The 17,631-nt window shown below is 50.3% G+C and overlaps 1 protein-coding gene across 1 annotated transcript in view; it reads right to left on the bottom strand.

Moving 5' to 3' along the window:
- STIP1 (stress induced phosphoprotein 1) overlaps nt 1-17,631 on the bottom strand; it is an 812,376-nt gene that overhangs the window by 150,089 nt on the left and 644,656 nt on the right. The window contains exons 9-10 of the mRNA XM_069650819.1: nt 3,347-3,443; nt 2,721-2,845 (exon numbers count right to left, since the gene is read on the bottom strand). Coding sequence (XP_069506920.1) covers nt 2,721-2,845; nt 3,347-3,443 — 222 coding nt within the window. The remainder of the gene's footprint in view (nt 1-2,720; nt 2,846-3,346; nt 3,444-17,631) is intronic.

Here is a 17,631-nt window from a genome sequence, read left to right as displayed (position 1 = left end):
AAAAGCTCGGATGCCCTGGCGATCATGGAGTGGAACGATCCAATCTCGTCGGGCGGAGAGGCCCTGGTGGGAGGTGACGACGGGAGATCCTCGTCGTATACCTCGTCGTCCGTACCCGTCGCTGCCGTGTCAGTCCCCGTATCATCCCCTCGGGTGGACGGGGAGGAGGGCTGGACGGGTCGCGACGGCTGAAAAGGAGGTGGAGGGTGAATCCTCCTTTTCTTGGGAGGGGGAACACCCGAAGGTCCCGGTTCAGGATCCCCCGACGGGAGAGGCTCCTCCGTCGGCAACGGTAGTCTCATCCTTATCTCTGAGCATAAGGACTGTATAGCCAACAAAATGGTCGCCGAGTTGTCTTGCGGCGCTGGCCGAGGGGAATCCGACGGGCGATCAGGGGCCCCGTCGGCACCCTCGACGCTGTCGTCGTCACCTGCGTCAGGATCCATCCCGACGGGCCGGTCTTCATCCACGCCAAGGCCGTGGCTTAAGACCTCGATCAGCTCTTCCTCTGAAGCCGAATCTACGACAACGCCCTGCCCCCCCTTTTTCTTCCCCGCCGGGGATTTCACGGGGGTCCTATCGATGGGCACAAAAGAGGACTCCCTCCGAGGTGGCAGGGAGACTCTGAGCCTTGAGGTCGCCACCACTGGTGTAGCCTCCACAGGCTGAGCCAGGGCCGCCGCGACAGTATCGATAGAGGGCTTGGCCGGATGGATTAAGGCCTTCAGCACCTTAGGTGCGCTCACCGCCTTATCCTTGGGGGGGGGGGGGGGGGGGACACTGCCTCGCTCCCCCTGCGATGGGGCCTTCGAGCTCGACCAGTGCCTCTCCAGGAGCTTCGCCGGGTGCTCGCCCTTCCTCTTACCCGACCCAGAGCGTTGGCTCGTGGCTGAAGGTGCCGGGGAGGGTGCGCCCTGCCTGGCGCCCATAGAGCCCGACCGTTCGGCGCTCCCGGTGCCAGCCGACTCGCGGTGCTTGGCCTTGTGTTGGACCCCCGTCACCGGGGCGTCCTCAAAGGTCTTAGAAGAACGCTCGGATTTCTTCCTCTTCTTCTCACCTGACGGGCTCTTCCCTTCCAGCCAGTTGGCGAGGCGTTGGTGGCGGTCCTTCATGGTCCGCTCCGACATATTGCCGCAAAACGCACATTCCTTCTCCACGTGCGTCTTGTCCTCATGTAAGCAGTAGACACAAAAGGAGTGTTCGTCCTCCTTAAAGACGTTCTGCAGCTGGCATCCAGGGCAGACCGTGAACAGCTTTCCGGGCGTCGAGCTTCCCTTCTCCTGGGCCATGTCCGGGCCTGAGAAGCTTCTGGAGTCCTCCAAAACGTAGCTCGACGAAATCTTCACCCTTGAGGGGCGCAGACGAATCCGACACGGGTCCCCGTTGATCGGATGGAGAGTCGGTGGAGCTTGAGGCTCTTTTGACTGGAAAAAACAAAGTTTTGAGAAAAAAAACGTGAAAAAATAGCACTAACGCTCGAGAGCAATAGCACGAGGATCCCAACACATGAACGTGCGGTAAAAATCTGAAGATGGCTGCCAGAGGCGGTGCTTAGGTAGAGGGCAGTCATTGGCTGTGGTCAGTATGACGCAGAGACCAGTGATTGGTTATTACTACGAAAGACAGATCAGAAACGAAACTGATACTGGTTCTTTTTTCTTTACCGAGGATTCCCAGCCTGACGACGGGGAATATTCATGAGCATGTGAATCCATGCCAGACCCCATGCTGGAGAAACTGGATTACAAAAGAAAAAAAAAAAGCGCATTTATTTGATGTTCCTGCTTGCTTTCGTCCCCATCGACAACATTGGGATTTAAACTATGGTTGCTTGCCACTCCATAGATCACGGCCGGCATGAAATAAAATACTTCTTGATTTGGCATCAGCAGAGAAGTGATAGGGGGTCTGCATTCTTCTTGATTCATAGTTTCTCAGACAAAGGTCAAACAGGAGAATACCTCTCTTCCAACATGACAAAAGCATTTCCCCCATTGATCAGCGTTTTATTCTTCTCAATATCAATGTTCGGGCTAGATTAGGTGATTCGGTATTACAGTCTGATGTCAGCTGTACACCAATGATGCAAATTATACAAGACCAGTCAAGAAAATATGCCAAGTTGCTCTGCTAGTCTTGCAATGGCTGTAAGGCTTGGCGAAAAGTCAGAGGTGCAGGTCTTCAGTTGGTTCATCTTACAGTTCTGTTTACACTGCCTACACTACCCACCCTCTTACCAGAGAAGCCTGGACCACAAATGAGAATTATTGGAGCACATTTTTATAAGGTAACCCTCCACATTTACCATCCATCTACTGTATAAAGTTGAGCACCGTAGTTGCAAGTATTTCAACAAATCGTGTGCTCCCAGGGGTTCTGCTTTTATCCACCACACTATGTAGGTCTGTTGTATTAATGTGATTCACTCAGATTTGCAGCAGCCCAATGCACCCGCGTTTGGCACAAGAGTTCAAATAACGATTTAGCAACAAATCTGACCTGGCTCTCCATGCCCTGCTTGGGAAATATTTAAGGTTTATTTTCAGTTTTTAAGAAAAGGTCCTTTGTTAAAATCCTGCAACAGAATTATTTAAAATGTACATGGGCATGAGGATCCGAGGTAGACATACCTAGTTGGGGGGGGGGTTGCATGAACTATTAACTAGATGGAAGTTATTCTACTAACTGCCATGGAAGACTAATTTTACAATTTTCCTTACCTTCACTGCTAAGGGGAATTCTAGCAGCTTTGTGTAGCAGGCAGCTCTGTTGCTGTATAATTTGGCATCTGCTGGATTGCGTTTAATGGCTTCAGAGTAATGTTTCATTGCTTGAGGATAATCGCCTATAAACAAAAATGTCAAAATAAACCAGACAGGTTTAACAGAAATGTACACTCTGATGCAGCACTAAAATTATTTTTTTTAATTGCTAAAACTGCCCACTACCTGGGACAATCAGTGCCGCCAACTGATTTTCATTGAGCGTTGGTGGCGGAACAATGATCAATCAGATGTGCGGAATATGAAGAGGTCACTGATTTACCAATAAGGACTAAAGCACTCCACATAGCTCACAATATTATGAAAATCAAGTCCATATACCAATACTGAATCTTCAGACCGCTTCAAAATAAACTTTCCATGGGATTGCATTGCATACTGCAAATTGATGTGTGCAACCACCTTCGCCGAACCCACTGCAAATGAAGTGGGGTGGAGGGAACAACCTATTACCTGTTGCTGTTTACAAGGGTGATTTGTACACAAAACGGCACCAAGTTAAGCTCTGTTAAGAGTAGCAAGGGAGTCAAATACATTTCACACATAACCATGCAACAGCTTACCTTTCTGAAAACACTCATTGCCCTTGTTCTTTTCCTCTAGTGCAAGATCAGGATTGATATAAGCCAATCTCTGCTGTTCTTTCAGGATCTTCTCTGCCTACAAGAGAAATAAAAAAATTAAACGCCAGCTAGTTGATTTTTGATTCAATAAGAAAAAGTGACCCAATATTTAAGGTGCACACAAACACCTGTGCTAATGAGGAGTCTGAAATCCTCAAGGTAAGGGTACACTATTATCCTGTTTTTAACACTGCCTGGATGGCTGGCAGGGGACCCACTGGGCAGTGGCAGCCTTTTATCAATTTTAAGGCATACAGACACACTGTAGCCCGTGCTGTGTATACCTGAAGCCGCCAGTAAAATAGTACAAGTTACTCAATGTAGCACCTCTTACTCTTGGTCAGTGCCCCATTCCATCTAGGCTTGTGGGAGGTCCCTATTACTATATGGGGGGCGGGGGAGATCTTTTTTTCTACTAGTTGCTCACTTAGATGGCAAAGAAAAAGAAAAAGTTGCCTGGGCCAGTGTCCAATCATTTCACTCTGCCTCAACAAATAACTGCCAGGGTGGGGATTAAGGGAGTGGCAGTCCAAGAGCAAGTGAAAAGGGACTAGGAAGAAGAGTCACTAAAGCGGGTAAAACTAAGTGACTTAAAGTATATGTAATTCTCCAGCATTGGCATCCCTCAGAGAGTCACATACATAAAACTCCACATCATTGTGAATATAACATGAAGACTTTTTTCAAGAGAAAGTAGGGCTTGTCTGCTTCCAACTGTCCCTGCTGTGCTGCTGTTCAAACTCTATAGCTAAGGCGTTTGAGTTGTGTAGGGTATAACCGTTTACTAGTGAGCCGTTTGCCCGTGATATTGGCTACCTGCATTCACCTGCACTGAGAGGAATTACTTGAACCTCCGGCAATATGGATTCAAACTTATGGTATTGTGCTGGTGATTCGCGCTTTTGCCACAGAGTTAAGTTTTTCCTTTTGTATAGTACACTTATTCACAAACTGTTCATGCAAAAATAAAATCAAGATTACGACTCATCAGCCGACAAGTTTTTCGAGACTTGGTCGTCCTCCAGGCTGAACATTTGGTTGGGACATGAGAAAATAAACAAGGCTATGACTTACATTGTAACTCCCACTTGATAATCGTTAACTTTTAAGCGTTGGGCATTATACATATGGGCAGATAATTTAACCATAGTTGAAGTTGTGCGTGACAGCTAAATTATTAGTTGAAGACTGTTTATCCGGTAAGTGACATGCAAAAAGTGTCGTGCCACCGTTTATCCGCTTTAGTGTTGCCTGTGTCATATGAGACATGCACAAAACTTACCAAACAGTCTTGATGGTAAGTCCCGTCAGTAAAAATAAGTGTTCTTAGTAGGGTTCATGCCTTTTCTTATATTGCCGTCCAATTGCCATTATTTAAATTCACAGCAAGCCCAGATTTTTTGGGTCACTTACCCATGTGTTACATTTTCATATTCCTGACTTGTCACTGCTAGCTAATTCGGCTGCTGTTCCATTGGATCAGTTATATTCCTTCTGTGAATGCCGAAAATTATATGTGTAAAGGTGGCTAATTAGTCATGTTTTCCCTCCACTCTTCATTATAGCAAGCATTACATGCCATATACATTATCTTACCTCAAACAGCATTTCTTATTGGCACCCCTTTTGCCCATTCAAAGTCTGTTCCGACCATTGCCCTCTCTCGTTTGAATAAGGATGCAGTGTTAAGGATTCATGCTGGCAACATTTAAATCGGATATGTTCGAGTCCAATGCGTAATCACACTGTTCTGTTTATACTATTACTGCATGCATAATAGACTTCCCCGATTACTGCCTTTTCCTCACCCAACCCTCTATGGATTGTAATATGTGTTATTTCTCGCGCTCATCTTATTAGGTCCATTCAGTCCCTAAAGGTTCTATCCCAGTCACAGTGTGTATGTTAAAACACTGGCACAATGTCACTTTTTAAAATATATTGTGTCACATCCATGCGTGTGAAGTCACACACATCGGCGTACCCATTCAATGTCCGTAATATTGTAAATGTGTTCATACTTGTCTGTGCCCTTCATCTATTATCATTGTAAGGCATGAGGCATCTCCTTGGGTTAGTGGAATTCCACATTCACTTTGATATGCTAAGTAACGGGGCGTTCACAATTTATATACATAGTGTTTGATTTATGTATCTTTACAGTGCACTGTGTTATTGTGTGAAGTTTTAGTGTTCAGTGCTGTACCATGACGTGGTTTTAAGTCTCGCTATGTCGGAATTCCGAGTTTTGTTCTGTTGGCAGTGGATGCCAAGATTGGGAGCTACTACACAGTTTGTTTTATCAAACTTGTGTGCTTATTTTGTTCATGCAAACTGGTTACATGGTGGCATGCATCTTCTGTGTAGACCCCATCATTACCAGGGTTGGGAGTTTGGTCAAAATACCCATCAGTGGTGAGTCTGGCATCAGCTGGTTCAGTTACCCCTACACTCCCATTACCACTCCTCTCTCCTGGAGTGATCACTGCCTCCTCTCCTCCCATCTGTCCCATCTCCTCCCCGTAAGCCAAGCCTTCCCCAAGATTGCCATCCACCTTCTCGGACATCCGGCCCACGAAGTGTGCTTCAATCGAGGCTTTCGCTGCCACCTTCTCCCCTCCCTCCCCCACCTCTGGCTGACTCAAACACGGATACAGCCCTGTCTCTGCTCTACTACTCTATTTCTGCTACTCTATGTTCTTGCCCCTGTCATGATGATCCGTTTGAAGTCCAAACCAAGTGTTATTCCTGGTATGAGTCAGACCTACCTACATTTAAACGCAAGTGTAGGGTGGCTGAAAGGAAATTGAGGGCTTCCTGCTCATCTTCTGAGAAATTGGTCTGCCGCCTGCTCCAAAGGCATTACCGTCTCGCTGTTCGCTCCAAGAAGAGCGCACACATTCAAGCCCGCATCTCTGCGGCATCTAACAGAACATCCGAACTCTTTAAAATCGGCAACCAGATGGCCAACCCTGCTGCAAGTCTCCACCCCTCTGACCTTCCAGGCTCTTTGCAATGCCCTTGCCTCTCACTTTAATTTCAAAACCCAGGACATCTTGTCCACCCTCTCCTCTGCCCCCCTCTCCCCGGTCCGTCCCGGCTTGCTAACCCTCCACCAGCCACCCGCCCCCTCCCTCCCTCCCTCCCTTCTCTCCTGATGAGGTTGCTAGACAAGTCAGATCTATGAAAGCCTCATCAAAACCAGTCCACCCCTGTTGCTCTAAAACTATTAAGAACCACATCGATACCCTTGCAGATTTCTGCAACCATTCTTTTACCTCTGATCTTTCCCTAGGGCCTCCCCTCCCCCCGAAGCACACCCTTGTGCATTCGCTCCTCAGGAAACCCACAGCTGATCCCTCCTGTCCGGCTAACTACCGCCCAATTTCCATTACTCCCTTTTGGGGAAGCTTCTGAAGAAGCTGGTCATCTCCCACCTTAACCTTCTTTCTGACGCTGTTGGCTCTCTCCATGACCAATCTGGATTCAGAGCTGCCAGAAACACGGAAACTGCTCTCCTGAACATCCGTGAAGACCTGATATCTCGGTCATCCTACTTTATCTCTCCTCTGCTTTCAACACGCTTGAATCGTCTGTGACAACCTGGGTATCACCGATCAGGCTCTGGCCGGGCTGAACTCTTTCCTTTCTGATCAACCCTCCCAGGTAACAGTGGGGTCCTTCCTATCCTCCATCTCCCTCTCCTGTTCCCCAGGGGTCTAACCTCTTGCCCTGGCTTTTCAACCAATACTTGGCAACTCTCACCTAGTGCATTTCCATTTTCTGCTCAAACTTCCAATGCTAGGCTGATGACACCCAACTCATTTTCAGGCTTCCCTCAGGCACATCTTCTCCCTCCCTCATCTCCGACTGCATAATCGCCATTCAAAATTGGTGTGCCGTCAACGATCTTGGTCTAAATGCCAACAAGACTGAGAGCCTCCTAATTCGTACACCTTCAGCATCCTTTCCCGTCAGTCTCCGGCCAGCCTCCCTTGGCCCTCCTCCTACCCCTACCTGCGAGGCTAAGAATCTGAGTTAACTCCACATCTGACGTCTCTAAAAAGGCAAACTTCCTACTGCACCTCCTTAGAGGTACTCTGCCTTTCCTCGCCTTCCCTCAGAAGCTATCCGTATCCCAAGCTGTAGTTCTCTCTAGGTTTGACTACTGTAACAGCCTCTATGTAAATCTACCTGCCTCCACAGAACTGCAAGACTTGTCCTTGGCCTGAAGCCCTGGGATCATACCTCTTCAGCTTTGAAATCCCTTCATTGGCTCCCAGTGGATGCAAGGATTAAATTCAAAACCCTCTGCATTGTCCACAAGGCTTTCTAAGGCCTAGGTCCAAAATACAAAATACCTTCAACTATCCCCCCGTAAATACTTCCCCTCTCAAGCCCTTCACTTCTCTACTTCCAACTCCCTCAGGGTCAGTCGTTTTTCAAAGAAACGAGATAGGGGCAGATCTCAGTCTTTGGCTGGGGCCTCCCTTTGGAACAGCCTCCCGACCACCTTGAAACTTGAGAACCATTTACAGTTCGGGAAGCACCTCAAGACCTTCCTCTTAGCTTCTGTCTTTGCCACTCTTCTCTATTGATCTGCTTCCCTCGCGGCACCGTGCACCTGGCCTCCCTTCGGACCCAGGTACCTACTCAACCCGTCTCCATCCTGCACTGCCTCCGGCCCACTCCTGACACTGGGACCTGTATCTGTACCCATACAGTCCCCCACCCTTCTTCTGCACTTATCTTACCCTATCTGACTAGCCATGCACTTGCTGGCTGCACTATCTTTTTCACTGCATTTATTTATTTCACTTATTTATTCTGTTCTCCCTCTGTTCCGCAAACCGCACCATTGTAGCTATTGAGATTGGTATATGCATCACTGTCAATATTCATAGTATTTATAGAAAAACATTTGTGTTCTGCACCGAGTCCTCTTTTCAAACAACATTTGCATTTGCACAGGGTGGATGATTCTGGCCACCTGCTGCGCCAGAAGATGTGCTGAGTTCATCGGAAGGTGTATCGGGGCACCTCCGAGAGGCTGAGCAGCTCTGAAAACCACGGCCTGGCCGGCCACCATGGACCTATCAAAATGATGAGTCGCCAAGACTCCTTGATTTTGCAAATTTCCCTGGGGATCAGAGGAGTGGGCGGAAAGGTGTAGGCTTTCATGCCAGTCCACTGAAGGTGAAATGCGTCACTCAGAGTGCCAGGGCCCGGACCTTGCCAGGATGCGACCTGGGGACACTTCTTGTTGTGCTAGGTGGCAAAGAGATCCACATGGGGGTGACCCCACCTGTTGAAGATCTGAATAACGAGTTTGTTTAGCTGCCACTCATAATTGTCTGCCCCCAGCCTGCTAAGCCTGTCTGCTTCCAGGTTGGATTCCCCCGGGAGGTGGACTGCCGAGAGGTAAAGGTCGTTTTTCAGGGCCCATTCCCACATGCTGATCGCCAGTCTGCATAAAGGAGGGGGGCGGGGGGGATCTTGTGCCTTCCTGCTTGTTGACGTAGTACATGCTGGTCAAGTTGTCTGTCTGGATGAGGACAACCTTGCCCTTGCGAAGAGGTAGGAATGCTCCGAGCGCTAGCCAGATGGCATTCAGCTCCAACCAATTGATGTGGTATTCCTGCTCCTGTCGAGTCCAGGTGCCGTGGACCGAGATCGTCCAGGGTGGCTCCCCAGCCCTCGAGCGAGGTGTCTGTGGTGATGGTGGCCTGGGGGAGGGTTGCCGAAAGGGCTTGCCCGGCCGTAGGTTGCAGTCCATGGACCACCATGCTAGGTTCGGGTGGAGAGATGGAGAAACGATCTCGGACTGCGAGCCCCGCTCCCGATTCCATGAGGCTGCGAAGTGCAGCTGAATCCTTCCCATCCTTAGTCTCGTGTGCGGCACGGCTATAGTACTGCTGCCAGTAGACCCAGGAGATGTTGGTACCACCATGCCGAGGTCACCTCACTGCTGAGGAAGTGGGCGATGGGCGAGATTTTGTCCTCCAACGGGAAGACCCTGAATACGTGTCCGAAATGAGTCCCAGGAATGTCAGTCTGCGTAGGCTGCAGCTGTGACTTCTTGAGGTTGAGCAAGAAGCCAAGATCGTGCAGTGTGTTCATAAGGGCATGGGAAAAGTGGTGAAACGCTTCCGGAAATGTAGCCCTGACGAGCCAGTCGACGAGGTATGGGTAGATGTGGAGGCCCTGCGCTCCGAGGAGGGCTGCCACAGCGTTCATGAGCCTGGTGAAGACCCTGGCGGCCGAGTTGAGGCCAAATGGAAGGACCCTGTATTTAAAATGGTAGCCCATGATCCTGAACCGTAGGAACGAACGATGGGGTGCCAAATCGGGACGTGTAGGTACGCATCCTTCGGGTCCAGGGAACACATCCAGTCTCCCTTGTCCAATATCTGCGCTATAAAAGCTGGCGTAACCATCTTCAATTTTTGCAGGGGTAGGAAGAGGTTGAGGGTGGAAAGGTCCAGCACAACTCTCAGACCTGCCTGGTGGTTCTTCTGAATGGCGAAAATCCAGGAGTAAAAGCCAAAGCCTCGCTGGGAGGCTGGAACGTCCTCCACTGTCTGGCTCTCTATGAGCGACCTGATCTCCGCCAGAAGAGTTGCTGTCCCAACCTGTGGGAGTGGAGGCGAGGAGGGAGGAGAGTCTGGGATAGGATGGCGGTACTCAGTCGATACTACGGAGAGGATATAGGGTTCAGTGAAATTCTGGTGCCAGAAATGTGCATAGAGAGCAAGCCTGCCCCCCCCCCCCCACCGGAGACACGTGGACACGAAGGGGCATTTCATGCCTTCTTTCCCCTCGGAGGCAGACGCTGAGGGGGACTGGAAAAAGCTCTTAAACCACCCCTTTTTGTTGTTTGCTCTGGTTCTGAGACGGCGAGCGGTCCGGCTGCCTGGATCTGCGTTCATGGAAGCCACAGAACCCTCTGTATGTATGGCCCTTTTCCGAGCGCTGCTGAGATTGGGTGTATGATTTGGGCTTGGTCTTTAGAACGATGGATAGAGAGACTTCGACGTTTGTGAGCTGTTCTTTTTGTCCAGCTCTTTGTCCATAGAGGAATGGAAGAGGTGCTCCCCCTGGAATGGTAGATTTAGAATGTGCTCTTGGACATCTGGGTTCAATTTCGTTGCACGGAGCCAGGCTATTCTCATGTCATTGGCAATACAGATGGCACGGCCCAAGTTATCGATATGAGCCACTGGATTCCATGAGGCCATGAGCCTGGCTTCAGCTAGTCCCGCCTTAAAGCGTGATTGGCACTGGGTGGGGAGTTCCGGGAGGATGTCCGCAATTTCACACCATAACTTTTGGTTGGCAGCAGCAAGCATGGCCTCTTCGTTGGCCTGACAAAGGTGCAAGGATGCATTGAAGTAGATTTTCTTGCCGTATGCCTCCAAGATCTTCTCCTTGCCTAGCAGCGCAGCAGAGGAGGCAGCGGAGGAAGAATGAGGCTTGGAGTATAGGGATGCCGCAGCGATCACAGAGGAGTGTGGCCGAGGATGGTTAGAGAGCAAGCGGGTATCCCCCTCCATCTGCCTGTAATTTGCATCCAGGAGTCGATTGACCGGCTGGATCGAGTGGGGCTTGAGCCAACCCTTTTTGGCCAGGGAGACATCTGTTTGCAGAGGAATACCCTTGTTGGCAGGGCTGTTTGACCTCGTGTTGGGGGAGGCCCAAGTTCTTCCGCCAGGCCAGCAAGACGTTCGTGGAAGGCCCTGGTTTAGGATGGCGTGTCCAGATCCTCCTCCTCGTCGTCCGCATCGTGCAGATCTGGAGTATCCTGTGGAGGAGTAGATGGCGCCGGAGGCTGGGGTAGAGGGACCACAGACGGAGGCTGAGGAGGTTGCAGAGTTGGCTGTGGAGCCGGAGGCGGCAGCTGCACCGGGGCCATGGGGCCCGATGGAGGAGTCTGTGGTGCTGCTAGCATAGCAGGGATGACTTCCCTGATGGCGTCTTTGATAACCCCCATCAGAGGAGACCTGATGAGGCTGAGGAACTTCTCGAAGAGCACCTCCTCACTGGCCAAAGAGGTGCTGGGGGGTGCAGACAGTAGCGGGGGGCTGCTGGAGTCGCTGCATATCCTGTCCATATGGACACAAAGGAAAGCTGCCCTACGCAAATGAGGGGTAGAGAGTAGGCCACCTACCTGGTTGAGGCCAGTCCCACCTTGACACTTGTTCCTCGCTGAATTCCTGGAATGGCGTTGGACGGGTGCCTGTTTCTGACACAGTGGCCATTTTGTCGAGCTGCCTGCCACTTGCCTGGGACGTGTTGCTCGGCCCAGAGGGCCCGGCCTCGTCCAAGACTCTTGCGTGTGGATCACGAGGCCTACCCTGCTCCTTGGCCCGGTAGGTTTGAAACCCTCGACCCGGGGGTCGGTAGAGCTGCATTTAGGTGCCCCCCTCTGACGTATTTCCGATATTGGGGCATAGCCCCTTGGCCATGGTGCTGGTAAAAGGTCAGAGCCCCCTCGGGTGTAGACCCGGTACAAGAACCTTCTGGTCCCTCAACACTGCGCCTGGGAGGATCCGAGATCCCTCGACCCGAAGCTGCAGCAGCCTCTGTGCACGTGCCGGTAGAAGGACCTGGCCAGTCCCTCCCACGCGGCAGAGTCCCTGGGAGGGAGACTCCCAGGCGGGTGCGCTGAAAAATATCTGCCCTACCTTGGGCCTGGTTTGATGCTTCACAAATTTCTTGAGATCCTCTGGAAGAGCTTCCTCCACCTGGCTAGTCTGTTCTTCAGCACCTTCGAGGACAGTCACATGCTGAACATGATTGCCAACCGTGGTCTGGGCCAAAGCAACGTAGGCAGAGGGTCTGGGGTCTGAAGTTGGGAAGAGCCTGTTGCAGGATGGACACCTGCTGAACCCTGTAGAAGTCGACATGCGCCAAGGAGGAGCGTGACGCCTGAGGACTGAGTACCCGAATGATAGATTAGACAAAAATGACAGAAGTATCATCTGCGTGTGGTATTACATGGCCGAAGCCAAACCCAGGAGCGCTGGTAAATTCGGCCCATTCCTGTCAATGCGCAAAAGGGGACTGAGGTGCGGCACCAGAGAGCGAAGTCAGGGCAGCACATGCTCCCTGGGCCGCAACCCAGTGCGCCTCTAAATTTAAAGGGGAATAAGGTTTTTTCTGATGTAAACGGTTCCGTCTCCCGTTCCTTGGAAGGGACGCCCATACAGTATATGGAGGAAAGGGGATGGGATGTAAGAGAATATGTGTACAGAACTCCAGGTTGCGACTTTGCAAATTGACTCATGGGGACATTTCCAATGAATGCCATGGAAGCCCCAGTGCCCTGAGTAGAGTGTTTTCTAGGCTTGAAGGGCAGTTCTCTCTTAGCAAGAGTGTAAGAGTGTGATGCATTTAACAATCCACCTTGAGACTGCCGATTTAGAGACAGGATTCCCTTCTCTAGCAGCTGCCACTGAAATGAAAAATGTGTTTCTCAGTGGTTTAGTTCTGTGCAGGTAAAACATGACTGCCCTACGCACATCTAATGTGTGTAGGCTTCTTTCGGCCACGTTAGTAGGGTTCTGGAAGAAAGTAGGCAGTTCTATTGATTGGCTCACATGGAACTTGGATATAAATTTAGGAGCAAAGCGAGGGTGAGTGCACAGAACCACCTTCTCTCTGAACTGTAACAAAAGGGTCTGGAACTGAAAGGGCCTGTAGTTCACTAACCCTTCTTATAGAAGTAATAGCCACTAGGAAGGCTGTCTTATAGGTAAGATTTTTGAGACTTGCCTTATGCATAGGCTCAAATGGAGATCCCATAAGTCTGGTTAATACCACATTCAGGTCCCATCCGGGAGGTGGATTAGAAATGGGGGGGGGGGGGGTTTGAATTCTCTTGACCCCTTCCATTAAAGCCGTAACTGGTATCTTCCACCATGACACTCTTTGCTGCGATGTAGTGTAGGCTGAGAGCGCAGATAAGTGAACCTTAAGGGAATTAAAAACCAGGCCCGAGTCAAGCAAGTTTGTCAGGTACAATACAATGTGAGTAGGAGAGCAGTCAATGAGATTGATGCCCTTGGTATTGCACCAGATAAAGTGATTCCATGTACTGGAATAGCAATATCGGATGTTTGCGGGCATGGGCGAAGTGCCTTCCCTTTGTCCTGAGACATGTTGTACGGGCAAGGTAGTTTCACTGGGGGGGGGGGGATAGAGACATCTCCATCAGATGAGCGACCCAGGCTTGGCGGGCCTGGTAACTGGTGCATCTTGTGCACTATCTTGTTGAGACGGGAAGTCGGGGAGGGGGGCAGGGGTAAGCGTAAACAAATTTCGCTCACCAGGATTTCCAGAGTCCGTTCCCCTTAGAGCAGTTCTGGGGTAACTGGAGGCGTAGTCTTGGCATTGAGCGTTCTCCAGAGTAGCGAACAAGTTGATCTCTGGGAAGCCCCATTCTGCGAGAACGGAGACGATGTCTTCGTGTAATCGCCATTCGTACTCCATGGGTAGTGTGAAATCTCTGCGGAGTACGTCTGCCAGAACATGGAGTTCCCCTGGAACATGTGTTTGAGAGCCCACTTCATATATTCTGGGACAGTTTGGACAGCCCTGGAGAGAGTGCCTCTGTTCAGATAGTACATGGCCGTGGTGCTGTCTGAGGATCAGGACCGTCTTCCCCTGCTGTTGTGTCTGAAAAGCTTTCAGTGCTTTGAATACGGCTAACAGTCCCAACAGGTTTATGTGGTTGGACGCTATGTCTGACTACCAAGCTCTGTGCGCTGTCTGTTGAAACAGGTGAGATCCCCTGTGAGCAATGCGTCTGTAGTGAGTGGCCTCCACTGCGGGGGTGGTGAAGGAATTCCCCTCCAAGAGGTTTTCCCCTCGACCACCACTGTAACAAGAGAACGAGGGCTGTCGAGACAACCACTAGATCGTCCCATTGTCCACTGGCCCGACACCACTGGCTGTTGAGCCACTCCTGCATTGGATGCAAGTGTGCGTGAGGAACCAAATAAATGCATGACGCCGTCATTCCCAACAGTCGCATAGCCTTGCGTACCATCACCTCTTGACTGGCTACATATTGAGGGATCTGAAACAGCATGTTTTGGACCCTCTTGTTGGAGGGTAAGACGAGGCCGTCCTTTGTTCGAATTAGAGCCCCTAGGAACTGCTTGACTACTGGGGATTAAGCTGGACTTCTCGTTGATGTAGAATCCCAAGCTGAATAAGAGGTCTATCTTCTTTTGGGTATTTGACAGGCATGTTTCGTAGGAATCCCCTGTTATGAGCGAGTCGAGGTAAGGCAAAACCGGGATGGATAACCTGCGCAGGTGTGCTGCTGCCACTGCCAGTACCTTTGTGAATACCCTTGGTGCTGAGGTTATGCTGAAGGGTAGTACCTTGAACTGATAGTGCTTGTCCTGTATTATGAATCCAAGGTATTTTCTGTGCGCCGGCAACATTGAAATATGCAAGTATGCATCTTTCATGTCCAATGTTGCCATGTAATCCCCCTGTGTGAGCAGAGGAATTACCTCTTGCAGAGTGATCATGCAACATTTTTTTGTGGCTTGACAAATTTGTTTGCTGGGCGCAAATCTAGTGCAGGGCGCATGGTGAGATCCTTTTTGGGTACAAGGAAGCACACTGAATAAATCCCCTTGTTTACCCGTAGAAGAGGCACGATTTCAATGGCCCCCTTTTCCTGCAGGGTCTTGACTTCTTGTAGCAGGATGCGCAGATGTTCTGCCGTCAGTTTTGCTCATGGAGATCTGAATCGTGGGGACTGGCAGAATTCTATACAGTACCCGTTAGCAACGGTCTCGAGTATCCACTGGTCTGTAATTATCCCCCCCCATGCTTGAAGAAATTATGTTAGCCGGCCCCTGAACAGGGAGGCATGGCAGGGGACCCGGATCTGCGGGTCATTTCTGCCCCGAGGCCGGGGTGTCTCAAGGGGGAGAATTCCGACCCCTTCCTTTACCACGTTGTTGGACTCTAGGGGCATATGGGGTGGAGTAGGGGTTGGCTCCTTGGGTAGAGGACCAATTATTTGCCGAGCTACATTGGTTCAGAGGGAAACTTTGACCACGAAAGGACAGTTTAGACCCGCTCCGCCTCCTCGGAAAAGGCCTTGGGTGATCTGATCCAGGGTCTTGAGGGTCTCATGCTCTTCCTTAGCAGTTGAGTGCTTCATCAACCGCCTTTCCAAATAAATTGGTCTCCTCCACCGGCTTATTTATTAATGAAGCTGGAGTCTAGTTGAAAACCAGAGTTGCGTAACCATGCGTGCCACCCTCTTCAGGAGAATACCTCGAGCCAAGTATTTTTAAGGATACTCTGATTAACCTGCCCGCCTACAGCCACCGTGAAGAGCAGGCGAGTTTGCAGCAGTTCAGGGAATTCTTGAAGGCCTTCCTGTAGCATGGCACATTGTGCATCAGCTTAGCTGGCCAACAAGGTTGCATTTGCGATGAGTGGAAAAGGCTGCAGCCGGCGTGTCCCTTTTCCCTACAGCATATAGCTTTTTACACTCCTTATCAGGGGGGTGCTTCCCCAGTTGATAGGGGAACCCCTGCTCTCTTCCTGGTTATTACTACCAGTGAATCTTGAGTAGCATGATCTCTGATGTAAAGAGGGTTAAAGGGGGGGGGGGGGGGGAAGGTCGAAACAATTTTCCTACCCTAGGATTTACTGCTCTAGTTAGGGCAGGCGTCAAAGAAGGGGCCAACCGCTTCTTGGTCGAATTTAACAGAGGAATAGCTTGACTGGCCAGTGGTTTTTCCTTTAGGATGTCCTCCACAAAATCAGCTTCTGGAACAGCTTCCTGGGTAGCAATATGGAAATGCTCCGCTGCTTTCCTAATATGGCGTTTAATGCCATTTGGTCATTGACCAGGGAGGCTTGTCGAGTGGATGTGGTTGGGGAATCCAAGCACAAGGCATCAGGTACCGGTATTGGATTAGGTGACTGCCAAAGCTGAGGATCAACCGGGTCGGGGTTGTCGTCCCAACCCTCTGCGAGTCCAACATCCTCAGTGTCAGCAAAGGGATATTCATCCTGACCTTTTAAAGCTTAGTCACAGGGAGGGGGATGGAGGAGGGGGGGGGCGGGGGTTTCTCTCTAGGCCTTTTGTGTGTGGATTTCTCAGAGTTCTACAAATCTCTCTAGCCTATCCATACATCCCTCAAATTTTTGTCTGGTCCAAATAGATGAACCAGAGGGGTCCAGGGGTGGAAAGGGGTCCTGTAATGGATCGTCTGTTGCCAAACGTCGAGATTTCTCCTTTAACGTCGAATAAATCCCTCGAGTGCCTTCCGAAAAGTCTTTCGGGAGACCAACGGTTGACGCATGTCCGGTCTGTCCTTAGGCCTCTCCGTGGGTTCCGATGAATCCTTTGGCCTATCTCCGGATTTCAACTAATCCTTGGGTTTGTCCTTAGGTTCGATGAATCCTTGGACCTTATCTTCTCACAATCCGCCGAAATAATCCTAGCGATGCTTTCGGTAATCACCTCAGAGTCGGGAAGCTGTGAAGTTCGGGACTGCGGTTGCTCAGTTACCTTTAGCGGAACCATGGCCCTCGACCGTGGACGCTTTCATCCAATGCGTCTCGACAGACTCCTGAATATTGGGGAAGCGGCCATCAATTTAGAGGGCCCAGTCGCAAGGCGCACCTGCGGTTGCGGGGAGGGCTGCCGATCCTGACGATCGGCGGGCACAGCCGAAGGGAATAGTTTCTTACCTGTAACTCCATTTCTCCAGCATTGGTATCTTTCATGGATTCACATGCTTAGAATATTCCCCGTCGTCAGACTGGGACCCCTCTGTACACATATATAGCCTTTTCCTATAGGAAAACTTCTGACATTTGTGTCCTATCTACGTCCTTTTGGGGCCCGCATACGCATGCCCCTTAGGACGTCGCGGTATAAAAGACCCGCCCCGCGGCTCCCTTCAGATTTTGGCCCCTTCAAAGTAGGAAGGGTTAAACCTATCAAGCATATATATTGCATCCCGGGGAGGCTGGCGGGCGCATGTGAATCCATGAAAGATACCAATGCTGGAGAAATGGAGTTACAGGTAAGAAACTATTCCCTTCTCCAGCATTGGATCTTTCATGGATTCACATGCTTAGAATAGATTGTATAGCAGTAAACTGGAAGACGTCGGTGAGAATGCAATGTAACATACACCCACAAAAAATACATAATGCATAGGTACACAAGAAATAAG

This window comes from Ambystoma mexicanum, chromosome 3p (genome assembly GCF_040938575.1).
Source record: "Ambystoma mexicanum isolate Mex_15411 chromosome 3p, UKY_AmexF1_1, whole genome shotgun sequence".
NCBI classification, from domain to species: Eukaryota; Metazoa; Chordata; class Amphibia; order Caudata; family Ambystomatidae; genus Ambystoma; species Ambystoma mexicanum.
This window is presented reverse-complemented; position numbering and strand designations above follow the sequence as displayed.